This window comes from Apteryx mantelli, chromosome 2 (genome assembly GCF_036417845.1).
Source record: "Apteryx mantelli isolate bAptMan1 chromosome 2, bAptMan1.hap1, whole genome shotgun sequence".
NCBI classification, from domain to species: Eukaryota; Metazoa; Chordata; class Aves; order Apterygiformes; family Apterygidae; genus Apteryx; species Apteryx mantelli.
The window spans coordinates 12,902,884-12,930,179 of record NC_089979.1 but is presented as its reverse complement, the minus strand read 5'-3'; the positions used below and the strand labels follow the sequence as shown (position 1 = coordinate 12,930,179).

At 44.2% G+C, this 27,296-nt stretch overlaps 1 protein-coding gene across 2 annotated transcripts; it reads right to left on the bottom strand.

The window, feature by feature from the left end:
* Nucleotides 1-1,293: 1,293 nt before the first annotated feature.
* ANXA13 (annexin A13) lies at nucleotides 1,294-26,801 on the bottom strand. 2 transcript variants are annotated; one of them, XM_013956945.2, is made up of 12 exons: nucleotides 26,726-26,799; nucleotides 24,862-24,936; nucleotides 13,010-13,088; nucleotides 10,047-10,141; nucleotides 8,211-8,381; nucleotides 7,928-7,961; nucleotides 7,768-7,847; nucleotides 6,449-6,517; nucleotides 6,151-6,252; nucleotides 3,804-3,879; nucleotides 2,868-2,980; nucleotides 1,294-1,628 (listed from the first exon to the last, which is right to left on the bottom strand). In XM_013956945.2, exons 1-12 carry the CDS (start codon nucleotides 26,738-26,740, stop codon nucleotides 1,509-1,511), a joined length of 1,029 nt encoding a protein of 342 aa, XP_013812399.1. In that variant the 5' UTR covers nucleotides 26,741-26,799; the 3' UTR covers nucleotides 1,294-1,508. The 2 variants fall into 2 exon arrangements, with proteins under 2 accessions (XP_013812399.1, XP_013812400.1); XM_013956946.2 differs by lacking the exon at nucleotides 24,862-24,936 and having other exon boundaries at nucleotides 26,726-26,801.
* Nucleotides 26,802-27,296: the final 495 nt, after the last annotated feature.

Below are 27,296 nucleotides of genomic sequence, written 5' to 3'. Positions count from 1 at the left end.
GATAAAATAACACTGAGAACACTGGACACCTAAGCAGACTATTCATGTGTCTCTTTCTACAGTCTCTGGTTACAAGAGCCCCATGGCAACAGCAACAAGGAGATATGCAGATCCCACACTTCTCCACACTTTCTGGGTCTGCAAATTAAAATGTCTTTGATAAAGTCAAATCCAGAAGCATAGGGTTCATTTCAGGTTCAGTATCTGCCTCTGATATTCTTACGTTGATAGAAATGTTGCCAAAGGAGGGCTGAACCTCTTAAATATTGGAATATACTGTTATACCTGTGTGATATACAGAACATCATTCCCACTGTCCACTCCATCTGTCTTGTACCATCTTTACAGGCTATAACTAGGTGTCCACATACTATTGCTGTGATATTGGTACAAGTGGGGAGAAAGAGGTCCAGTTCTTCAGAGATACTATTGTCAATGGGAATTAGGTGCCAAAATGCCTCAGAGGAGCTAGGTCTGAAAGACCTTACTCCTCACAGTATAGTACACTCAAAAGAAAGAAGGGACTAAACACAGAAAAGAGCTCCTAAGCCCATCTCCTTGAGCCAGACTCTCCTCTCTCTCCCTTTTTATTTGTCAGGCCTTGTCATGTTATTTTTAACCTACATCATCTGTCATGTGATTATAGGATCTTAGGATAATTCAGCTTGAACAGGACCTCAGGAGGTTTCTAGTCCAACCTCTTGATAAAAGCAAAGTCAGCTACAAGGTCAGACCAGGTTGCTCAGGGTGCTATCCAGTTGGGTGTTGGAAACCTCCAAGGATGGAGACTGCACAACAATCTTGAGGCACATGTCCACTTGTGTGGGAACAGCATTTTCCTGCCTGGCCATACTTCATGAAGTCCTACTTCCTGCCCAGCTGTGCTGCAGCACCATACCACAGGAGCTGGTGCTGATGGGGGCTGCAACTCCTTAGCTCCTTTGTGGGATAACTTAGGAGGTGACTGTGCTAAGAGGGCAAATATACAGACAGAGAAATCACTACAACTTTCCCTGGTGATAGCAGGACTTAAGTCATTAATTCACAGCTCCCAGGTTGTGTAAAGAGGTGTAAAGAGGTGTGATAATGGGCTGAGAAGAAACTAACATCCATTTTCTCTTGGCAGGACCTGTAGTGGTGTGACAAGACATTCTTCAGTTTGGGGATAAAAACGCAGGCAAAGAACAGGGATAATCTTCTGAACTAGAGAAAGACAGTAAGTCTACCCGGAAGACATAATGTCAAAAAATAAAGATTCCTCCACATATGCAAACACAAAGAGGTCAATTTAGATTTAGTTTTTTAAAATATCTTTATTGCTTAAGGACATTTGGCAAGATACCTGTAACATAAACCTCACGTCCAGCATTACTTGGCAACATGTTTCTCAGCTGGAAAGAAAATAAATTGGATTTTTTTCTTTCTGCTAATGCCACATTTTTGGATGCTACTTTGGAAACCAATCAAGAGGTGGCTGCTCAGCATGCCTCTCTGTTCTTGATGGCTTTTTAGCGTACAAGAGCCAGCAGCAACTTTCTGAAGTCCCCAGAGGTATCAGATTGGACAGCTTCAGCTAATGACTTGTTGTACTTTTGCTGGAACTTCTCTTTTATTGCTGGCAGGTCACACTGAGGAGACAAGGAAAGTCTCTTTAGAAGAGTGGGATGTGCTTTGCATAATATGTCCTGCTTCTGTCAAGCCCCTCAAAGTCCACTGTGTTCACTGGGAGGAGCAGAGGAGAAAGCAGGAGGTCCAAAACCTTGAAGGACTTTCAGGTTAATGTTTGGACTGGAGGTACGGCTGCATGTGTGGTGTGGTGATGGGACGCTAGCTGCAGGGTGGGGTATGGGAGGTGCAGAGAGCCGTGCCAGAGGGGCTGGTGGGCATCTTTGCCTGGCACTCGGTGGTGCCACGCAGGCACAGCCTTGGTACTGCACAAACTAGCACTGGTCGCTGAGGCCTCCTGAGGCCACTCTTTGGTGGCAAGAAGAGAAAGAAGCACTTCCAGGAGTGTGATTAAATGATAGTTGTGTTCTTCTAGCCACAGGTAATTTTCTGGTTGCTATGGAGGGAGAATGAAATGCCTTGTCTTGAGCTTTCCTGTGAAAAGGCACCCACGGCACGGCTCTGATCTTTATTACTGGGGTTTTAAATGTTGTCATGACTGCACCACATCTTAACAGAGAGACTACCCTGGAGACTCATTTCCAATTTTCATACTACAGATCACTAAGATCAGATACAGATCACCTCCTCACCTCTATGAACAACTCCTCCTCTATGTCAAGACTGAAACAGCAATGGGGTTACAACCTGAATAGCTTACGTGGAAGGAAAATTTAAAGACTATGTTTAGGATCTGAAATGTCTTGTGCAGTGTTGTGCTTTTTAAAATCACAATTATCTCCTTTGGCTCTTTATTTTTCTTCCTTCCTCCCTTCCTTCCCCCATCTGTTTTTCCCAGCTAGAATCAGAAAGAATTGGCAACATAGGATTATAAGCGATTCTCAGATTGGGAACTGCTGTTTTATCTTAACCAAGATTACCTTAACTAGGATTTTACTTATAAAGATCTTTCCGGGGCCAGATCTCCCCATGGGCCAGTTTTATCCAGGTAAAGTTGACTTCACTCGAAATTGCTTTCATGCTTTCGAGTTCAGATCTTTTGAAAACAAAAATAGATGCAATATGAAAATTAGGGTTGCCTATGTACAAAAGCAGAGTGTGAGCACTGCCATCAGTGGCTCTGCACTGGTCTGAAACTGGGTTGACTGAGCACACAATCTACCAGGACTTACTCTGTACCCTTTAAATTTGTACTTCTCCCCAAAATGATTTGAAGTATGGCAGATTGCAGGGTACCCTACCTCGGCCCTGGTCACAAGGATGCGAATCAAGGTCCCTTCATCAGTCCCAGCTCCTTTCATCGACTCGTGCAGAAGTGTAGCAAAGTAACCTTGGCAGTCTTTGGCACAGCTGACTAAAGAACAGTAAGAGGCTTTCTTATACTTGTATATTCGCATTCTGTGTTATGTTTTCAGTGAGAAGGAAATAAATAAGGCAGAAATAAAGAAAACTCTTTAGGGTTGGTGTTCAGGCAGACATAGAAACTGGTAGGGGTTCATTCTGTAAGGGGTCCTCTCTTGGTATGCTAGGAGGAGGCTTGGAGTCTAAATGGGAACATACATTTCTCCACAGGGAAAGCATGCTACACAATGAAGTGATTAGCACCAAATACATTGCTACTCCACAGTGAGAATGACATGAATGAGAATGAGGATTTGCCCCTCTGGAGTTCTCCTTTCCATCTACTCTGGGGATAGCTGCTTACTCCGCAGCTTGCAGGGGCAAGATCCCAGATGCTCTTCCCCCACACAAATAAAATCTATCCCAGTAAACTAACCAGAGCCAGGGCACAGGCCTAAATACTGGTTACAGTCATCCACAGTGCTAAATTGCTATCATGGTCCCTGTACGTTTTTGAGTGACAAGATAGCACACTTGTGACAATGCCCAGGCATGGGCTGGGGTCATCACAGGCCAAGGCATTGGGGACAGCTTGGAGGCGGCCACCCTGTTTTAGAGGCTAAATAATTTAGCTGTGTGGAGGGGAGATGCATCTGGCCTGTTTAATTTCTAAAACCAATAGGTTCAAATCATTATTTAAACCTGGGTCTCCTTTGCCTGGCAGTTATGTTTGCTTTAGTTTAAAACTATCTCAATAGCTCTCACTAGACTCCTAAGAGTTAATATCAGAGGGAGATAAGAACTAGAAAGGAAAGCTATTGAAACATTTCTTTTACCAAGAGTGAGATAGGCCTTCTCCAGATCTCCAGATGTTTCACTTTTAATGGCTTCTTCTATGTCTTTCCCATGCAGCTACAAGGACAACAAAGAGGAGCCATCAGAGCTGCTATCTGTACACGTAATCCTGTTACCATAAAACCAGCATCAGATTCTGGATCCAATGGCAAAAGGCCAATTTAAATCCCTTTCAGCCTTCCCAAGGGAGTATTTCAAGGGCAGAGGAGGTCCTCCTCTGGGGTAAATGCTCATAAATTCACTGGCATCAAGGGAAGAGGACATATGAGGCCGAGTAAGGCAGAACAGTTAAGAGATGGATAACCTAAATCAAGCAGTCGTACTTGTATCCGAGGGCTTCTTTGACAAAGAAGCTGCAGTTTCTTCTTGGGTGACCCTTAGTCAGGAGAAACTGTTTGAGCTCCCTCTAATTCCTCCACCAAGGCTCTGGATGGTTCCCACACAAACATGATAAATTTTGGAGCTTTACCAGCTGTAAGAAGGTTTGTTACTTATTGGCTTTGGGCTCCCAGGGAAAGTTTACAAGCGCTGCAGTTGTTCCTGAGTTTCTATATTATTCTGTAGGCAAGAAATTGTCAGGCTGAAGAAGGGGAAAAACAGACTGCCACTTCAAAACACAGCTTATCCTCACTTCTGTGAATTAAAGAAAATCACAAAGTCTTTTACTTTGCTCTGTTTTGCATATCAGGATGGTCCTGCATGGCTCAACACTGTAATGGACTTTTAGCTCAGACCTGGGAGACCACAGATACCAGCCAGCACGGGATACCTTCTAAGGATTTGGCCTTGAGCTCTGCAAAATCCAAGCTCGTTTAGATCTGTCCCTATTTATCTTTCCAAATGCAGAGAAGGACTGATATTTGCATGGCTCTAATCTTGGCCCACTTCTGCCTCAAATACAGCCAGGCAGGATGTGGATGGATCGGTTTGGGCAATGCGATCTGCTTGGCTTTAGAAATCAAAAAGCCAAGGTATCTTGGATATAGGATCATTTAACTTAACCCCCAGGGTTTGGGCTGCTCAGAGGGAGGGAGTAGCAGTTAGTGACCAGTTTTGTTCTCTTGCCAGCAACAAACCAAGGCTTGGATTAAGCTGTGAATGTATTTCCAGCTAAGGGTTCCTTATTGTGCTGACACTGAAGTATGGCCTTGACTGAAGGTTTTTCATCTTCAGTGCCTAGGGTTATGATTTTCTGATGATCTTAGACTGATCTTAGGGAAGCTCGGGGCTGTGAGCCAGAGGCTGGAGAGGGGACCTTCTTCTCAGAATAAATGCTACTGCTGAGCTTCCACCTAGCTGCCAGGAGAAGGACCTTGCATCTCCAATTGTTTTGACTTTCAGAGGTAATTTCCAGGCGAGAGGTCTCAGTGGAGGTCAGCTCCAGGCCTAGAAATGAGTAAAATGTCACTGGTGGGTGATGTGGGGAGAAGTAATAGAGAGCTGTGACCCTGCTGCCTACCTTGCCCTTAGCTGGGGGAGGCTTGGAGGCAGAGGACAGTGCAGCAAACTACTTGGACAGGCTGTCCACCCAGGGTGGGGAAAGAGGAGGAGGCGGGAGACATGCTTCTGCTCTCGTGGAGGGGCTGCTGGATGGTGTGCAATGAGGGAGATGGGAACCGCAGACATGTGGGGGTGTCTGGGGTAAGCTGGGCCCAGTGCAGACCCAGCCAGCTGCATACTTCCCCACTGTCCCAACAGGGTCAGGCCCCCTGGACATGGAGGGGTCCACCACTGAGTGGTGGCCACTGAACAGCCACCACTGCTCTTCAACCATGTCTCCCACTGTCTTCAGAGGACACTCCGTGATGTGGTGTGAGGACAGTAAGGGTCCAGCAGGGTTGGAAGGGAGTAGGTTAAAGAGCTGCTACGTCTGTGTGAGGGCACTTTTCCTGAAGTGGGGGATCAGGATGAGACACCTAGTCAGGCTCTGCTTGGGAGAAGGAGAGGAAGAGACTGGAAGGGCAGAACTCTGCTTCAGGGCAGTAAATTGTGAACCTGTCCCTTTGCTGGACCTCCTGCAGGAGTGGGGACACACTTCTTGGTGCAGCTGTAGAAAGAAAAGGACACCATGACGTTTATTTGGCTGGATATTGTGAGGGCTACAAAGGGAAACAGTTTTTTTACTGGCAGAAGACACAGCTTTTAGGCCCTATTTCTACAAGATCAAGATGCAGTCCTGCAGAAATATTTTTCAAGATACTGACAGCACGGAGCAATTTTCAAAATGGGAAAGAAAAGATCGCCTGCTCTACATGTAGCTGTGGGGTCTGCAAGCTACGTGTGTTGGGCCCTGCTGTGTGCAACCCAACGCAGAAGAGAATAACTCACCTTTTCATAGGCTTCAAAAGTAGCTCTCAGCTGCCGATAGCTTCTCTTTGCTAAGACTGTGTTGAAAGCCAGCTCCTCCGTTCCCCAGCGGCCTTCCCCTGCCTTGAAGATTGCACGTTCTTTTCTAGAGCATTTGTTTACCCCGGTGGAAACGCGAAGGCAGCCAGAGCCCGGGGCTCGCCGGCTCCGGCGTGTGCCCCCTGCCACCGCCCCGGTGCTCCGGTGGTCCGTGCGCGTGGCCACCTCGGAGGCAGCGCAGCGCCGGGCCATGGTGGGGTTTCTCCGCCATCGCACTTACTTCGTACAGCTCTCTGGCATCCTGCCCGGCAAGCTCGGCATTGACCTCTTGGGCCTCATCTCGGTTTGCCTACAGAAAAGGACGTTACGTTAAAAAAAAAAAAAAAAAAAAGGCCCAAGTGCCGGCTGCTCTGTGCAGCAGCAGGGAAGTTTGTCAGCTCTGGGCGCTCAGAACCCCTTTGGTTGTAGCTTTGCTGCCATCTGCTGACAGTTGCGTAGCATTTGGGCAGTTCGGGCCTTGGCAATCCGGGGCTGAACGCTCTGCTCTGCTTGGGGTCGTCACGGGCTTTTGGTGACTCTGGCGGTGCAGCCTGTGCGTTGCCCAAGGCAGGGTCCATCCGCGGGTCCATCCGCGTGGGGCCCCACCAGGACGTTTCTGAGGAGAGCAACTGCCGCATCCATCATTCAGCTGCGGAGAAAATGTCCCCAAAACTGGAAGCGTTGTCGATTTTTACGGCGCTGGCTAGGCCCCGAGAGCAGCAAAATGGCCCTCTGCACTTCCCTCCCTAATCTGTACACCTGAGCGTTTACTAACGCGGTAATTCCTGATGGAAATCACGAAGGACTTCTCCACGTGTAAACCCTGTGTTTGTCACTCCTGAAAACACGCCCCGAGAGGCTGAACGGAGCTGCGCTGTATCACCGCTTTCCGCAATGGGAATCCAGTTGCGGTGCATTTAGCAAGGTGACCGTTATTCCCCTAAAGTTTCTTGTATTTATCGAATTTTTCCACCCCTAAGGGCTGGCTGCTGAGGCTGTCCACCGCACCGATTCCTACTCGCCTTCCTACTCTTCTTGCTTGCAGTGTTCCCCTGGAGAAGCTAACTTTTGTCCTTATTTCAAGCTGATGTAAAATAAAGTGCGTTCTAACTGAAAACATGCTTGTTCTTTGTGAATGGAAAAACAAGATGATGACGAGCTCCTATTACTTTTTCTGTATCTACCTGAGCTGCAGATTCCTCAGTTGAAACGGAAACGGTGTTTGGCCGGTTTTAGACGGAAATCAGCCCGAGGTAGCCCTGCCCTGAGTGGGTATGCCAGCCACGACCACGGCAGAAATAATAATAAAGCAACAATCTATCGTTTTCAAGGTACCAGAATTTATAAAATTACCCGTGATTTTATATAACCGCTTTAGTTATATTAAAGAGCTGTAAACACAGAAGGCTCTTACCCTGACAAAAGCCTTATGCGTGTTATAACTATCATCTCGTTACTGTATTACTTATTATAATTACCAGCTAACACTCGCTAGCGTTACCCAGGGCGGGCAGGGTGCCTGTGTCAGGTAGGCGCGCAGGAGGAACGCCCCAGCCTTACCTCCAGCACGGTGACTAGTATCTTCTTTAGGGAGCCGCTTGTGTCGCTTTTAACGTCAGACTCCAGATCCCTGTCAAAGACTGGGGAGAAGGACGTCCGTAAGGGCTCACTCGATGCCAACGGCTTTACGCGAAGGTGTGTGAAAGCAAATCTTACTTACGCCTTCTGTACGCCTCCTTTATGCTTACGATTTGCTAGGCAAATGAACAAAAAAACAAAAAATAAAACCCCAAATAAGCAAACAAGCAAGCACAGCCGCGAGTCAGCAGCACGCCCATGTCTCCCGAGCCCTGCAGCGCCCCGTTCCCGTTCCCGTTCCCATTCCCATTCCCATTCCCGCCGCGGCCGGGCTGGCACCAGTGCTGGCACCACTCTCTCGGCCTCTCGCGAGCGCCCGGGCACGCTTCACCCCGCGCTCTCGGGCAGCGCAGGGCCGTCCCAACCTTGTTGCTTTGCGTGCACAGGATCTCGATGAGCAGCGACTCGTCCGTCCCAGCACCCTCCATCGCTTTGCGAAGCTCTCGGGCCTCGTACTCGCAGGGGAGATCCAGCAGGGCCAGCACGCTCTTTTCGAAATTCCCGCTTAGGTCTCCCTTCAGCACCTCTTCCAAATCCTGCGGAGGCGGTCGGAAGGATTAGTGCCAAAACCAAGCTTGGACTGGAGGATTTACTTATTCGCTCATTTGCTGCAGGGAATTTAATGATTTCAAAGCTTCTTCCATACCAAAAGGAACAATATCAAAAAAAAAAAAAACACACAGGCATTTTTTGCAAATAAAATTCCCTAAAAATTGTTGTTTTATGTTGATTGAAATGATCCTCCCCATCTGCAGATATCAGCAATAAAACTCTTACTTGTCGGAAGAAATGCAAATTAATGTTTTAAAAGCTGGACAGAAGAAACCTTGAAACCCAATGCAGAAATTTCCTGCTCTGAAAAAGTTGTAGCAGAGGAATCAAACTTACTAAAATTCTCTTTTAATTTTTCTTAGAATTGGTTTCTTGGGAAAAGCAAAACTTTTCTCCGACGTTCTTTGCTTTCAAGCAATCAGCATTTTCCACCAAGAAAAAAGAAAAAAACCCACCTTTCTGATGTGATCTACTTAATTCAAAAATTAATAAGACCCTGGAGAAGAATTAGCTAGTGCATATGTGTCAGATGAACATTCATGCTGAGCATTATTTCTAATGATTTATTTTAAGTCCTATCTGCAGTTAACATCTCCTGTAGTACAGAAAGTCTTTGACAAGTTCAGATCATAAATGAAAAGAAAACCCAACTTTAAAACTATTGTTCTTCAATGTCCTCTCACATGATTGCAAATTAACGCTTGATCTATTCCAGTAAAAGACTGACATCGAGGCTGAAGTGGTTTCAGTGAGCCGCATTATGAACCTAACTTCTGTGAGCTGTTATGGGCTAACGTAACTGGGATGTCTTATAGAATTTGCTCATTTCTCATGCATATTCTTATTAATGCTCATTATAGAGCTAATTCTGTAGCATTTATGCAATCAAAATCCTTCACGTGCTTGCTGTAAGGTTTACAGACAGAAGGCTTTCAGGTTCAGTGCTGCCTGCCTTAGTAACACTGATTAATGTGGAACGTTCAAGCAGACCACAAAAAAAAAAGACTGATTTAATAATAAGCCCTGCAGGATTTGGCTGTTTACCTAAATAATATATAGGAAGCTTTAGTTTTTTTCTATATGCCAAATCACCAAGGCAGTCAGTGTTTCCTCCTTCAGAAACCAAGTGCCCAAAGAGATTTCTCAGTTTTGCAATGTGTATTCTACTCCATCACTGGAATTTAATCAGTGCTAAATCCATTTAACTCAGTAAATGTATAATGGTGTAAGATCAGATAGTCCCTCTGAATTTGCATCTGGTCTTAGAGGGATTCTAACTGGGAATTTGCCTGCTACATTAATTGCATTTACACTTTGTTTCAGACTTTTTTCCCCCTAATTGTGCTGAAGATGAACAGAAGCTGAAATGTTTTTGATTTCTGCTATGAATTATTTTCTAGCTCTGCTGACTTTGATTAAAATGCTTTGTTCTGGTTGAGGCTGGTTTCCATTTTGAAGAAGACTCAAAGGCATAAGATTATTAATAATCATTATTTTAGGAGATAAAAGAAATAATTACTGAATCAGAAACTAACTGGTGCCCTCTTTAAAACTATTGGGCCATTTATATTTTCCAAAGTAGGGTAATGTAGGCTATATTTCTAAAGAGCATAGTATTTGAAACAAAGAGGTCATTTATTTTGAAATACCTTGCCAAATGCAGTCTTGTACTTCTGTTTTATCTGTTGCCTCTGCTCCGATGTTCGATTTGACAGGATTTCAATAATTATTTTTTCGTCAGTTCCTAAAAAAGAAGTTGGGCATACAGAGAATTTGATCAGGAACCCAGTGCAGAGGGGGAAAAAAAGAAAAAAAAAGATCAAGTGTCCCCTCTCCAAAGAGAAGAAAATAAATATACATATATCCACTGGCACCAACTTTAGGTTTTGTAGCATCTAAGCTTCTTCTGAGGATATATTTATCTGTAGTACAACGCTCAGAACACCATCTTGTGCTGCTTAAATTTTATCAGGGGAACTGAGTCCTCTGTTTAGCAGATCAGCTGCTGTCTGCTGCTAAAATGAGGGCGCTAACAGCACCCATGGTCTGCCCCAGGGCCGCGTCTCGCCGGAGACGCTGACTTATTGGAGGCGACAGGGAACTGCTCCCTGGCTCCAGCGGGAACAGACGCGGAGCCGTGTGCCCTGCACCCTCGCGCCTGGCTTTGCAAGGGGACTTGGATGCCGCTTGGTCATACAAAGCACCTTATTCCACCATAAATAAGTAAAGCCCAGCTGCGTTTAACCCTAGATACCGACGCTGACGCCAGCGAAGCTCTCCCATGCCCCCGAGCCCTAAGGGCACCGAGCCGCACCAGGCCTGAGCCGCACGTGCCGTCACCCTGCCCGCTGCTCCCGCATCGCCTGGCGCGGGGCCGTGAGCGCCGTCAGCACGACACAGCCCGCACTGCTCGCCCGGCGGCCGCGGGCCAACGTGCAGGTTTTGGCGGCGAGGCTCGTCTGAGCGGTCCCTGCCCTTCACCACCCTCTTCCCTCTGCACTTTTCAACTCTCGTCCCCTGAACCACGCGGCGCTTCCAGCCTCCCCTGCCCGAAACAGTGGGTCTGCCGGAGAAATAACCTTTTCCTACAGGCTTGCTTGCCCGGTGGATCCATCTTCCGATCTGGTTTATTAAACGTGGGAGCGCTTGTGCCATCATAACAGAACGAATGGCATGGGGCGAGTGGCGGCAGTAGGTGGGGATGCGCTTAAATCGGCTTTATTAACCTGCAGCCTGGACCATGGTCTGTACAAAACGGGTTGTGCTTTGCTCTGAAAGGAGACTGGCAGAGGAGCAAGAACCACTCCACTGCCTGAATCTCCCCGTTGATGTTGTTTTAGTTGGCAAAAATAAGCGGAAGGTAGCTGGGAGTGCAGTGCCCAGCTGTACAGCTGCCCTGGCACAAGGCACGGTGGTGGGCTGCAGCTCCTGGGAAGGCACGTGGGGAGGCTGTGCGGGAATCGAACACGTGACAGCCCTCTGCGAGGGGGTCCCGGGCGCCAAGAGGAAACAGGAGCTCTGAGCTGCAGCTTCTGCAGCCTGTGGAAGCTGCTTACTAAAGGCAACGACCTTGTTGTTGTGCTTTCCTTGCCCTCAGCCACGTAAGCAGATGTTTGCACTAAACAAAGCTGCTGGAAGGCATTAGCCAATGTTTGCAGCTACAGGACAAGACTGCAGAGATCCTGCTTGGGCACTTGAGTGACGCAGCAGAGGAGCTCTTGCAGTAACGTGCGTGTCCCAGAGTACTTCCGACTGCAGGGCCAGCAGCTGGCCTGAGGCTTTGTTTTTTCAACATAGGGATTGAAATGAAGAAGGTCTATCAGGACCTATGATCCTGCATGCAATGGCCACTGCCAAAATGCCTATAGGATATAAAGGGTTCAGATGTCAGCTGAAGGGCATCCAGCCATATGCCAGCTCTGCTGAAGTGCACACATCACATGGGCTGACACAGACCTTGCTTCCCTCGTGCCCTTCTGTTGGTGGCATCACCACCCTGCTTCGTGCCATGCCTCACTGGCAGGCTCTCGTGAGCAGGGACCCTCTTTCTGGTCCCTGTACGTGCAGCACCTCACACTGTGAGGGTTTCCAGGGAGCTACCAAAACAAGCGATAAATCTGCAAGTGGTATTTGCATTCATCAGCAGCTTGTCCATTCTCATCACTGCATATCACGTCTGTACAGGACAAGTTTATGGCATCCTGTCCAGTTTTTCCTGCTTAGAAGTGAGACAGAAGGCATGATCCAAGTGTAGACTGAAAACCATTGCTATCTGAAAATGTGGGGTTAAACTCTTAATAGGAAGGTCCTCTGGGGAACTGTCTTGATGGCAGGAAGCTGATAGGACAAGAACAGTTCCTAAAATTCAAGCACTTTAACTAGCTAACCCTGAATGTCAGTGCTATAGCAGGAAAAAATGCTTAAATACATGTTTACTTTGCAAATGCCTGGAGCGGGTTAATAACTTTTTGCTCTCTTGCACTGACTGGCTGTTCTTCCTCTGCTGAATGTTGCCACCTCCATGGGTCTGAGGAACACTGTATTCCTTATGCACGTTAGTGCAAAGTCAGCCAGCTTAGTGTAAACTTCCACAGAAGATGGTGTGAGCCAAAATTTTGGTTAAAAATCCCTGACGGAGACTGAGGAGCACCATATAGACCTTTCAGGTGAAGGAGCTGCAGTGGGCTCTGAGGAGCATATAGAGGTGGTGATGTTTTTGACTGTTCCTTGAAGACCTGGAAAAGGACATATAACCATGCCCTTAATCTGGCCTGACTAGCTGGACCCCACAACTGTCATTATCAGCAGGGACAGCTTGCTGGTCCTATTGCAGTGAGCAAATGCTATGTTCATCCTGACCCCTTGGAGCCAAGCAGTTAGCAAAGTAGATGCTTCAGACCTTTGAGGAACAAGCTGGCTTCCCTTCCCATTTATCTTAATCATTAAAAACTCCACAGTTTTCTCTACGTGTGCATGTTCTTCGAGTCAGTGAGTGACAGAAAGCATCAAGATTAACTCCAAATGGTTTAAATAGTTGCTTTGCCATAAGTTTGTGCATGTGCTCTCTATAATGTTGAATTGTCCATTGTATAAAAAACGAGAGCTTTCTCACCTGCTCCTTTGCAGGCTTTATGTAGCTTCTTGGCATCCCGGTCTGCATCAAAGCCATGATGACGGTGATGAGTGGTTGACTAGAAAAATAGAGACACAACAGGTACATGGGAAACAAATTTGCATTAGTCTCTCTGATTTACAGAAGCTTGGTCAGGCTGTTGCTCAGTTTTTGTTTGCCCCACCTAAACTGTGACGTCCGAGCTGGGCTGTGCTGGTATGATATCTCTATCACTAGCGCTCCTAGAATCAGAGCAAAGCCAGCCATGACCACATGGCACAAGATGCTGAGCCTGTATAACCTTGTTCTGTCAGTTCAGCTTTGTTCAAATAATTTTGATGTAATCACTTGATAATAGACAATTTTATGCCAGATCAAATATTATTTGTTTGTACCACTTTAACGTTAGGCCAATATAAATTCCTTATCAGATGCCTGCAGACTTGTGCTGCACCTCTGCAGTACATTTGTAAATACTGGGAGCTGGTTTTCTTTCCTTCAGGCAAAATCCCAACTGGCCTAATAAAACTGGATCCTGCAAACCTTCCTTGTGCTGATGCATTCGCACACACAGATGATTGGGCACATATACCATCATACGGCTGCTGGAGCTTTTTTGTCGGAATAGTACATCTGGTTGCCTTGAGCTAAATCTGTCAGATACAATAACTCAAAGTCCACAGCAGCAGCAGTTTACAGCCTGACATATATCGATAACTGAAAGCTATGGTAAACTGAAAACCATGCCAGCTCATACTAATCTGAGCAGCTGTGAATCACAGGGGCTGCACTGTTGGTACACCCTCTATTCGCAGCAGGAGGTCAGCAACCTTTTCAATCCCTGTAGTACCACAAATCAGATCTTTTAAATGCCTATGTGCTAAAATAGACCTGTAAAACAGGTCCTAGGCTCCTAAATCAATTGGAGCTATATGCACCTCATCAACCGCGGGGGCCTAATAGGGGCACTGCCAGCGCTTTGGCATTTGCATGCCAAGAGCAACAAGTGCATCTGACTTCTTGCTTTGCAGGGTTGCCGGGCACTGGCTCTCCCCTCTGCTAATTAAGGGTTGGGACACCCCAGGGCATCGCACTGGGCTCACCCCTATTGCTAATTAAGGGTAATGACACCTGAGGGCACGGCACTGTGCTCCTAAGCCCTCCTGAAAATGTGGTGACAGCTATGAAGGAGCTACCTATTCAACGACACAGAGTCTTATACCAAGGATAAAAGCCAAATCCACTCCCCACACCGCTTTTACCTTTGTGACAGACTAAAGTCCATTTAAGTACGTGGCTCTTCTAATGCAGTTAGCAACTAGGATTCAAATTAATGCTAATCGTAGCTGCCCTAACGCAACCATCTCACTGAAATTACCTTAACTGAAAGCTATTTTACAACAACCGCAATTAGAAAGGTATTGCAACATTGCAAAAAGTTCTCTCAGTCTTATCTTACTGCAGCCTCCCAAGGTAACACTTTCACTGCCATGTCATTATCACAAATCTCGCTTGTAAATACGTATGCTATCGTATACTAGGAATGGATTGTAAAGTGAGCAGACACATGCCAGCCTAGAAGATATGCTTGTCTAAACCTTTCAATTAAGGTGGAAATAGATGCATATAAAAATTAATGTTTTCCAGCAGGAGATTTTATTTAAGAGTCTTCAAATCTGTCAGGAAAAGGAAACGAAAAAATGCAAAGTTAGAAAACAGATGTATTTGCCTGAACTGCATTTGCATTCTTCTATTATCACAGGGTGCACGTGCTTTTCCCTTGATGGACTCGGGCACTAAAGACATTTTTGCCTAATGTGCTTGAAAATTAAACAGACCTAATGTCTGTCTTCTGTCTGATTGATACGCTACACCCTCATTTTCACTCCCCACTTGGTGATGGGAAGGTTTGTGAGAATCAGATTCACCTTTGTTCTTTGTAACGCCAGACTCAACAACGGCAGCCAACAGGACTCGGCAATGAGTCTGGGCAAACAGAACGGCGGCACCCTATGGCAGAGCGCAAGTCCGTTCTGGATACGCCGCTCCACGACGCAAATGCTGCCAGCGCAGTGGCCCTCTTTGCCCGAGGGTCGCCCACGCGTGGTGTTGACATGTGGAGCGCGGCTCGGGTGGTCCTCGACAAGCGCCTGGTGCAATGAGCATTTCTCGTTTGTGCAAAAGCATATTTGCCAACAGCTAAATGTCTTATCGGCTGTAATACTGATAAATCAGTTGAGAGTCCTTCCATTTGGAGATCTGTGCTGTAGAATAAAAATGCCTAATTCCCACCAGGATTACTTATTGAGGCCATCACTACTCTTAAGGCTACATAAATAAAATTGGACATCAATTCTATGTCCAGCTGAGCTCCCCTCGTTTTCTCACTAGTTTCCTATTTGCTTCTGGAAACTTTTAGAAACATATCCATTAATTTTCCATGCATGAACTTGTGAACTCTTGAGTGGGGCAGAATTCATCCTGACATCGGAGGGCCCAGGTTTTACGGGGGCAGCTGTAGTGTGAGACACGACACACGAGTGTGTGGTGCCGCTATGGTTGCCCTCTCTCCATAATACCACGTTTAACATGCAAAGGGTTCTCAGCACTTCAGTCTCTAAGTTGGAGAGACATCCCTGCCCTTCTGCCGTCCTGCGTGGAAAGGAGCTGTTTGCAGGAAGAAGACGATATCTGAAGGAGTAAATAATAGTGCCATGAAGTTATCATTATTTGGAGTCAGCACATTTTTAAGACGGTGTTCCTGCCCCTCATATGATCGATCCCTTTGTCAGCACCGCACTTATTCTACAGTTCTCTGCAAAGCATTTCTTTGTGAGGGCAAGGACCACTGGAAGTAGCTGAGAAATCAGCAAAAACAAGACAATTCTGGAGCACAAAATGCAGAGAAAAGCACTAACACACTATATTAACAGTATAGATTTGACTGTTTTGCTGTATCCAAGTGCCATGCTAATTTATAGCCCCCCAAATTCATTTCTGTAATGGGAGGTCAGAACTATCACTCCAGATTTGCTTCCATGTAACCTGGGACAGAAGTCGCACTGGGGAGAAAAGAGAGGAAAAAGGCTTTGTCTGGCATTTGCTCCCACTTCTCAATCATTCAGCATGGATGCAAACACCTGTGTGAATGCCCAAAGGTGCTGGTCTGTACTTTGCTCTGCCGTAAGTACCGGCGGGATTCGGCTGGGGGTTAAGCTGGGAGCTGGCTGAGGACCCAGCTCCCTCTCTCCCGGCTCTCGCCAGACCAACGCTGCCCAGTCCTGCCGTTCCCACTGCCCCAGCAGTGCCCTACCACAGAGCCAGCTTGTCCTGCTAATAACATTACGAGGCTTTGGGAACTGCTATTTTATGCCTTCACAGCTGTTCAGTTATACCCAGATTTTAGTGAGTTCCTACCTCCTAAGGGAAAATGTTGCAGTTCGTGTGTAGTACAGTTGCATCAGGTAGGAAAAAGGTAGCACCAATGACTGAAATAACAGCATGGATTTACAAGGATTCATAAAGACATAAACGAAGAAAGGCATTTGTTTTCAAGGGAAAAGATCACGCAGAAGGAAAGGAAGGCTTGTTTCTTAGAGACGTTCAGGATATGTTTGTTTTAATGCACCACAGGAATCTATTGAGTCAGCTGGGCTAAAGCTTCCATCTTCAAATAAATCACTGTAAAACATTAATTGAGGCTGGGGAATACCATTTGTAGAGTATTATGTGCAATACTAGCATCACAGCTTTTATGGATAGCAAATCTGATACTATGGGTGGGTGACTGTCACGGCCAACTCCTGAGTTAGCTGGAAAACTCTGGTTAAAATTCACTATCTCCTGGCCCCACCTTTGGTCTTGGCCACGGGCACAGCCTTCCTGGGCAGGAGAGCTATTTCAGAGCCGTACTGCTCCCTAGCCTGCACGGCTCACAGGTGGATTTTGCTGTAAGGGATAAGTGGCAGAAGAAACTGATGTTTAACACTGCTTCAGGCTTTGCACATATTATTCATTTAAAAACATGAGCAGAGTCACTGTTTAATATGCTCATTGTTTTAGAGTTAAGATTTTAGATTAGAATTGAGTCATTAATGACTTTGAGTGTTTACAGCAGTTTACTGATAGTGTGATGCGGAGTCTGAAACACCAGCTGGGCTGATTATATATATATATTGCAGTTGAACATAGTATGGAAAGGAACTTTTCTTCCACATTTCCTTCCAATATTATTTTAATTAGTGCAACCAGTGTTCTGGTGGCAAGAAACCCTCTTTGAACTTCCAGCCTAGCTTTATTCTTGGCATGCGTCCATTTGTTTTTTCTGCCAACAGTGTTCCTTTGGCTTAAACAGTGATTGCCTACACGATACGTTTATACACAGCAATCATTTTCCTCTGCAGCTTTAGCTAAAATTGTCACAGATTTATTTCAATTAAACTGGATAGACTATGACTGGTCAAAAACTAACATTTTAACTTATAGTAAAGCACACCAAGTAATTTTTCTTATTGTCAGTTATGTTTTATTTCAAGGACCTGAAAGATGAGCTTATAGCTGATGATGGTCCACAATGCTTAGAGAAGCATTTGGAGAATTTTCTTTGAAATGTTGGCATGGGAAGTGCTTATGGTGCACAAATAAATGTTTTAGCAAGAAGACTGGCAAAACTAAGAAAGAAAGAAAGGAAAAATAAGAGCTCCAGTGGGTTCAAGGCATCAATAGTCAGAATGTTGCAGTACATAGCAGAAATTTATGAAGACAAAAGAGGATGTGAGCTTTGCAACCAAAATCTAATAGCTTGCTTGACCAAAAGACAATTAAGCCTGAAGTAGATATAAACTGCCAAGTCGGCAGAAAACACGCACAGAAGAAACACTAGCAAGAGCATGTCAGATAGCTTCCTGTATTGCAAAAGAGACAAAGTACTCCATCTGAAAACAGCTGACAATAGCCGAACAATCGCAGCTGCCTTGCCATCCATATCATCTTAAGCAGACGCCGCGACCACGCTCAAGAGCAGAAGTTTATGGAGAAGTAAAGTCACAACAGCCGAAAGGGCAGCTGGTCAGGATGCTGCTGACGGCGCTCATCCGCGGCAGCTCTCGCATGGATCGATGCTGAAGATGCGCCTGGATAAACGCAGACACAGGCCCCTAGGGGCAAAGCGTGAGGAAGGGGCAGCAGCAACGTGGCTGCTCATGAAAGCAGAGGACACACAGATATAAAAGCCAAGGGCTCTTATAATCAGGACCGGGCTGATCCAGGGAGGCTGAGTGCCTGCCCCAGTCTTCATTTGAGCCAGATCCATTTACGTGCTTTATCCAGTGGGTGCCTTATTTCAGGCTTATCTTGTGTTTCATTTTTCTTTGGCTAACAGAAGCATAAAGTACATCTAAACCAGCAGCCTGTAGGAAGGGCAGACTGACCCAGCCAGGCTTTTTAAAGCCCTGACTACTGCATGTAAGCGGGGCTTGGAATAAAACAGGGCAGAATTCAGTTGTCTAAACGTAGGTATCCTGTGCCACTGGAGATGCCCCAGGGTAAGCGGCTAGCTGCCAGCTTGGAAATGTGTGGTCTCCCGTGGGTCCTCCTGGTGCAAATGCCTCACATACCCAAAGGCATTTCCAACAGCTCTAGATGCACATGTTTAGGCGACAGAATCAAGTACCTAGCATTTTACCAATTTTGTTATTTTTCACATAAATTTAATTATGTTGAGAAGAATTCATTGGAGAGAACCAAGTTTTTAAAAAACAATTATAAAAAACAGTTCCCTATGCAACAATTTGAGCCTTCCTTACTACCAAACAGGTGAGTGCCAAAAATCCCTCTGCCTGGTTTGCCACAGATTTACGTCTCCCGGCTGACTGATTTCTGTGCCTATGCTGCCTCCTCCAGCAGAAGCAACTTCTGTGAGTGGCACGGTCATAATGGCCCATCACTGTGTGGACTCTCTGGTGTCTAATAAGGGTTGATTTCATGTCCCAGTCTTTCGTTCAGGGGATTTCTAATACATTCTCTCTCTTCTATTGATTTTCATGAAACTTAACAGGCACCACATACTTTTGAGACTTGTACCCTGCTGGTAAATCCAACTAAAAATTTTCCAGTGGGTCCAAATGCTTTTAGCTGGCAGAGCAGATATATACAGGCTGCTGTCATGTGCACCCTGTTTCTTTAGGAAAGCAGGCTGAAAATGATCCATCATATCCCTAACGGTAAGCACAGGAATGGCAGAAAAACAAACAAGCCAAAACAATCCAAAACCCTTCACAAATGAGAACCTGTGGACCCTATTGAGATGTCTCAGCTCTCACTGTAGCACTGTCACAGATTCACCAGTTCAAAGCCATTTGGGGAGGGTCTTGTCTCCAGCTAATGAACCAGGTCTCTTCCAGCTCAGTGCTGCTGGATCTGTCAGGAAAGGTTTGGGTAGAGTTGATCTTGCTGTGGGCGATGGATAAGTTGGCTGACATCTCAAGGTGCCTTCCAATCCCATATTCTACGAATTTCTATTTTCTTTTCTTTGTGTGTGTGTGTGTGTGTGGAGAGGAAGATTTATTTCCTCTGTCTACCAAGAAATGTCCCAAATCATCTGGTCATTTTGTTAGCATGATAAATGACAGGATTGGCATGTTTATCTCACTAGTTAAATTGTATCTAATATATTCCTATCACAGAAGACATCTTTTGGCAAATCAGTCCCTACATGATTAATTATTTATCAACACATACATACTTAAGATTAATTATTTATCCTAGCAGAAGCCTTTAATGTGCTATAATGTAACTGGAATCCAAGGTTAACTAGACTAACAGTATGGGACAGAGAAAGAAAAAGACACATAAAACCACATCTTGGGGTTTTAGTCTTCTACTACATCACACATTATCAGGATAACATCCTGTTATCAGAACAAACTCCCAACTCTTACCCAAAGTGACAGTTTGAGTGAAAAATGGCCTAATTCTCGTCACTCACTCCCAGGCATTTCCTTGTGTTAAGAATAAAATACAAGAATAGATGTGGGAGTAAACTGTTCTATTTTGGTTCTGGTGTACTCCAAAAGACAGAGTGAAAAGATGATGTTACATTTGTACTTCTCCAATAGTCTAATTTATACTAGAATAGTCATTTCTAGTCATAAAAGTTTTGTTCAACCTATTTTAATGCTTCTTCAGGCCCCTTTGAACAGGGGCAATTTTTGGATTATAGTAGAAGGCATGAGTCTAACAGGAATAGTCACCTTACTACAACCTCCTATAACTATATAAGGCCCCAGGTGACTGGCAGCCTCTGCACGGGGACAGCCTCACTTGTGGCCATGCCAGCCAGCTCCAGCACTGGGGCTGCAGTCACGCTGCTCAGCAGCCGTAAGAAGGACCACAGGCAAATATTTTTTGGGGAAAGAAAGCTGACTTGCTCAGAAAGCTCCAGACCATCAATCAAAAAGGGCAGAAAAGTAGATAAAGCCCGCTTGATTTCAGTTCACAGGTACTTCCATGATGAAAACTTCCAAATATTAACGGGCTCTTTAGTAGAGTGGAGAAAACAACAAAAAAACCCCTTCAGAGATCAGTTACTGGTAGCCTAGGTCAGGCCTCATCTAAGTCTAACATAGTCTAAGGTCATGTTTTTGATGGGTGAGGATGATTAGTCTTTAGCAGATGGTGGGTTCCCCATCTCTTAGAGTCCTCACATCAAAGCAAGAGGCTTTTCTTCAAGCTTTTCCTCAGTGAAATTCAGATAATTGGGTTCAGGTGTTCAGGTAGGAACTCATGTGAATGCAAAGGTCTTTAACACACAGGTCAAAGTAGACGGGAGCTAACATTTAAAAACAAACAGAAGCCAACAGCTGTGGCATGTTGGCAGTAGGGAAGTTATCAACAAGCATCAGGGTTTGTGCTATGGTAATAAAAAGATTGGGTTGTTAAACACCTGCAATTGGAAGAAAGGCTTAGTCCTGTTTTTACAGCATTGGTACTCTTGGTCTTCATTTTGGACATTTCTCTATTGCTACATTTGCCAAAGAAATTAGTTCTTAGGGAATGTAACGAGAAGATGAGCACAGGAGGGGTAGGTTTAGGCAAAACATACATAAGTCAGTTGGTGAGTGCTCCCTTAGGCATACATATGTCCTTTTGACAGCAACGGTTTCTTTCTCTTCTGTTTAGCAGTCTGTAAAACATACCTGTCACTCTTGTTTGTTTGAGCAATTTTCTCAGGCAGCTACAATACGTAAATGGAAAATTGCCATCTGCTTCCATGACTGCTCAGAGGACCATATCCCCATATTCGAGCGCCACTTGCTGCCTGCTGGGCAGGCTGCTGTTCTCTCCCAAATCCTCATGGCTCCTGTAGGTCTACCGGCTGTATGAGAACCACCCATGCCATGGGACTAGCCTACAGCAACGAAGCAGGTTCGGTATGAAGCATTTAGTGGATAATGCAATGTGCACAGGTCATGTAGACTGCACTACTCTGCTCAGCAGCCTTTGCAATGGCGCCTTCCAAACTGATAGGTGGAGATACACTTCTTTTCTAAATCGCAGACTAAAACTACGACGACGACAAGATTATAATAGAATCAGTTGCATTTATTTTTCCTATTATAAACAAGTGGCAACAGCCAAGCCCATTGCTCTGGCAGTTATTTAAACTGCAAAATCAAAACATGTTTCTACCACCATGTCTCTCCTATTTCAAGGCAGTTGTTAATATATCATCTCATAATAGCTTATGGCTAATTTTTTATCCACCTAGTTTATTTACAGTCATCACCATGATAAGAGAAGTCCACAATCAAGAAAAATAAGTTTTGGGAGGGGTTCTCTCATGGCTGAATTTTATATCATCCATTTCTAGTGTGTCCAAACTCCTTGATAGAGATTACTTTTAAAATCGGAGTTAGTTACCATGGTACCATGCAGTGGAAGTGGATTGCCAAAGTTGTGAAATCGCTAAATACCATCACCTTTGAGACGTCCCAGAGTACCCAGGACATCTGCCCGGGGCTGGCTGACATGACACAGGACTGAAGGGACCTGAGCCCTCCGCGTGACAGCTGGAGCCAGGTAGGAAGGGACGCTAGAGACCTCCAGAGGCACCATGCCTGCATTTCGGCACTGACTCACGCCTCATGTGACTTCCTGTTAATACTTATCTTGAAAACAAAAGCCACAAAAATGGCAAACAAATGGCTTTATTCGCCTAGGACAAATCTGGAATTTCAAATCTAGAACAATTCTGTATTACACTAGGGATGGATTTGTCTGTTTAATTTTACTGACCATAATGCCTGATTCTAAAACACTGTATGCTGGGCCATTAGTGGTTATGATAACTAAAATGATTGGAAACTGGTCTACTCTGCCTCTTTTTCAGTAGAGATACCAAATCTCTGACTAGAATGGTAACACAGAGAAGTGTTCTTATAATTTATTAACAATTTTACACTCCTCTGATTACATCAACTAAGTCTTGTGATGAGTTCCAGTAAGTTAATATTGATGGAGCAGAAGTTAATTCTTGTGTATGCCAGCACAAAAACTTATGTGATTAAGTATGCCCATACAAGGCTCAAATATATGGACACAGTCTTCGCGGATGTTATGCAGACTTCTTAATATATTCTAAATCTGAATTATTTAAAAGGAGAAGAACTGGATGGATGTAGTGCCCCATCAAGGAAGCCCCAAGCTTACATGCTTCTCCCTATGGTCCCTAATGTTTCCTTGCTTTTAAAACGTTCCTCTGCAAGATGCATTATCTAAACGCCACGTGAAAAATATGTCTATATATCATAGATACATACCTGGGTTATTATTGTACAGACATTGCTCATATGGTGTTTAGTGTCTGACAAACCAGCTGTCTGTACTGAACGTGGAGGTTTCTGCGTCTAACTCCTTTCCGCCTCACAGGATGGGAGAAATCTCGAGACACAACCAGGTCACCTGAGCCACCAGAGTCAGCTGAATCAGTCCATTACTTCATTACTTAGCCACAGTTAACAATAAAGGGGAGAGTATCTTTTCCAAATTTGACAGGCTATCTTCTCTTCATAGGAAAGATAGAACTTGGCAGAGCTTACTGAAGATGCTGTATACACAGAAGAGCTTTAGATTCCAGTTATTTTGCATTTTTTATGTTTTTTGTAAAAATAATGACCTTTTAATACTTCCAATAGTTTTTGGCCACAACTGAAATGCATCATAAATGTTTCATGGATATATGTTTGTTAACACCTACCACAGCTGCACTCAGGTCTAAAAGGCACAGCAAATATCATGGATAAATGGGGACCATGGAAATGAACATCTGCCATGGTTTTTTCCCCAGTTTCATGTGGTTGAACAAGAAGGTATTTCTATCTTCTGCTGACTCTGGGCTTATGGCCAGGGACTGAACAAGAATCTACTGTCACTGAATATTGGTCTATAAGGAAGCAACAAATAACTATTGTTGAGCTTTGTGATGAGATCAAAAAATCATACTGCAATAAATAATACTGGTACTAAGGTACTATAGGCAATGCAGAGGCCCTTATGATGTTTGTGAGCTTTGAACTTATCCCCAAGAAGCTTTATCAGGCAGATGTGCTCTACAAAGTTATACTTACTTTTTTACCTTCAAGTTCTCAAACCATCTGGCCAACGGCAACCTGCCATCCCCTTCTTATGTTAGAGCCCTCCCTGGCAGAAGGTTTGTGCTGCTCACAATGACAAGATGAAACTCAAAGGTCTCCCAGAGAATCTCAAACAATTGTTTAAAATAAAAACAAAGTCCTTGTCCACCCCCCAGATTAATTTAAGTTACAAACATCACAGAGAACAACAGAACAATGCACACAGGATTCTTGAGAGACGGAAGGTTAAAAAAGCTAAGCAATTTCACAAAAGTCAAAAACAATCAAACTTTTCAAACCATCATACCATGAAAACCATTGCTGCTATTCTCAAACTTTCCCCAAAGCACCTTGCTTACAGCAGAGCAGCTACCCAGATTTTCAGATGAATTGATTTCACTTGTGGTAATTTTGAAGAAAAGCAGAAGTACAGATAAGCTTGAAGATACCAGACTGCAAAGAGACAATAATTGGAGACTTTAAATCTTGAAGGGTATGCAGTCAAGACTGGTTGATTGTAGAAAGAGGAACTGGATCCAGTTTTCAGACAGTGAAAAGCATGTGGAAATATGCAGATTCGGAGCTGTAATTTTGCATCAGGTGCAGCTCTTGACCAAGAGCTCAATTTCTGTGAGAAAGCTATTCTTTGGTACTGGTTGGAAATATTTTGTTGAAACCATTTTTTTCCCCAGTAAAATCTGTTACTTTTATTCAAATTAACATATTTAGGAAGATACTGATTTTGATGAAAGTTCTATTTTAAATATGAAGAGACATTTTGATACAGCTGAAAATTTCCATTTTAACATCCATGTAATGGAACATTTTCATTATTTTGTTTTGAACAATGCTTAGCTTTCAGTGCAAACTTCATTTATTAATGACACTTTTTTTTTAAGTTTTAAAACCTAAATCCATTTAACCAGAACAAAATATCTCAAGTGACACAAATGATTCAATTTCTATTTCTCCCACCAGAATTTGGGCTATTCAAAAACTTTTCAGTTCTGAAATTTCAAAGCAGACAAAATTTTGGAAAGATGTAGTATTCAACAGAATGCAAGAAGCCAGTGTTTAGCCAGCTTTACTAGTGTCAATCTTGACTGCCAAATACGGGTTGCCTCTGTGCACTGCAGTGCTTCCCAAAGCCACCATAAGCCACTGCAACACGTGCTGTAATACCATGGTGCCCCTTTCATCCTTCATAAAAAAAGTGCTTACTGGTGCATCTGCTGACAAACTGGTAGTCCCTACGGTTGATTTCCGTATATCCTCTGTGAGGCTGTAAGACTTGCTCTGGAGGTTTAAAAAACACAATAAACAAGACACTCATGAACCTAGGATTGCAAACTATGAGATTAGGAGAAAGAACAAAACTGCAGTTGAAAAGCTCTGTTAAGAACTGAATATTTTCAGGTTATTGCAGAAGTGGTTCTCTGAAACAGATGCAGGCATTTCTCCAAGATTACCTGTAATTTCCTAGAGACAAACACGGAATGATGATAAGGAGCTGCAATTCTCAGATGAGTCATAGGCTGAATCATTGGGTACTCTTTCAACACAGGCTCGCACCTCTTCCCACTGAAGCCTACAGCACAACTTCATTTTTCCATAGATACGTCCAGGCCAGTGTTGCTGGCTACCTCGTCCAGCACAGAGCTCATACAACTGCTAAACCTGCCTGAGGTGTAGTGCTGCAATCTCTGCTGCCACAGATAGACACAAACCGGCTAATTTAAAACTAAATTGGATATATCTGCTCCTGTCCAATGAAAGTGTTGTCACCTCCTTTGGGGGCTGGTGGCAGCTCTCCAGGTCAAGTCCCTCGGGAGGTGCCCACCGACCATGCTTGGATGTGTGCTTACATGAGCACACAGGGCTGTGCCGAAGGAGCCTTTCTCGGCCTCATGTTTCCTCTGCAACAGCAGATTGCTGAATTACTTCTTTCTCACTATGCAAACAGCTGGGCCAGAAATGGACGGCGAGGAGATGGGGCCAGCTACTCTTTCACAGGGAGATGCAATGATGCACGAATTGGCCCCTTCTACTGGCACTGACTTGTGATCTCTCCTAGCTCCTTGGCTCAGTAGCTGGAGCCTTGGGCAAATGGTATGGGCTCTCCTGCTAGGAGTCTGGCAGAGAAAATGACCTGAAGAGCGGCTCCAAAAGCAACAGATGCTCTGCATCTCTCAAGGCCTTGCTAAATTTGAATAAAACAATAGTCATGTAATAAAATAACACACATCTTAAGAGAGAAACTATTGCAACATTAGTCTATGTCAGCTAACACGCTGTCCTCTGTTGATACTGCTAAACTGCAGATTTTCTGAATCAATATGCAAAACTGAAAAAATATTGTGGTCGTTTATCCATTAATTTTAAAATGAAGCTAAAAAACCCCAACTTCTTCAGTGCAAGCTACTTAATTTTCAGAAGCACTGAGCATTCACAGCTATCACTCCAATTTTTGACAATCAGGCTGTTTTGAGAGTAAATATGCAGATTTAGATATTTATTATTAAACACACAAACGTTAGCCAAAATTCTCTCAGTCAAAACTCATATGGTAATTCAATGTGGTAAGTCCTGATGCCTGGATTTTAATCAGGCCCTTCTGAGAGTACCGCAGTTTCAGATTACTCCTGTCCCCACTATCCAGTGATAAACTTTGACAAAGTTTGAAACTGTTGGCCTTTGGAACCGGAAGGTTTTCATAGACCTTTAGGGAGTTATTTTAATGTTTAAGAAAGTTTTAATACAAATTTGCCATTTAAAATGAGTTGTCCCATGACATCCTACTCGTTGTTTCTTTCTCTCAAAATTAAAGTACTGCAATTTTTAACTGTGCCACAATCAGCGTCAAAAGACTCAGAACCTGTGTTACAGTAACAATTTCATAATTCATGTAATGCAATGAAGTGGATGTTGCTGTCTACGTACAAGAGTTTCCACCCCACATTTAAAGTAGACGTTGCATTTAAATCTTCATTTGCAGCTGCATTAATGTCATTTAAAGTGAAAAGGGACAAAAATAACAAAAGGAAATGGCTGTATTCTTGACAATCCAAATTAAATAACTACTTACATGCGAGCCACCCATTTTTGCTTAGTCTGAGTGTGGAAGATACAACTCTTCTGCTCTTCAATAAAACAAGCATTCAGATGGAATAGTCAAGTCTTTTACTAGAGCAGCTAATCATACCCAGCCCTGGGTTAATCAATAACTTTTGACATTATTTAAATTCTAGTCATTTCAAGGTGGGGTGTGTTCATCATTATACGGTGGCTTTATCCTACAATCTAATAGTACATCCTGTTGGGTCATAGAGCTGGCTGGTCTCTTTGGGAAAATCAGGATCTTACAATATAAGCCACCAGGTTATATATAGTCTTTTATCTAATAGTTATTACAATGATTTAAAATATATAACCATGGTAATGCCCAGCAAGAGTTTTCCAAACATTTTAGAAGGAAGGATCCCTGCTTTGAAGAGTTTGTACTGCGTCTGATTTAATATGTTGTTGAGGACGCCTAAACCCCACAAAATATTTCAAACAGAACCTCACTGCTTTAGACCATGGCTAGGACAGCCAGAGAAAGGTAAGAGAAGAGAACAGGTACATTTGAATGTATGGCAGTTTTTGGAAAAATTCCA

Coding starts and splice junctions, on each gene's coding strand:
- ANXA13 (XM_013956945.2), bottom strand. Junction 2,981..3,803: donor GAAGGCCTATCTCACTCTTG/GTAAAAGAAATG, acceptor ACTGTTCTTTAG/TCAGCTGTGCCAAAGACTGC. Junction 1,629..2,867: donor TCCTTGTGACCAGGGCCGAG/GTAGGGTACCCT, acceptor TTGTCTCCTCAG/TGTGACCTGCCAGCAATAAA.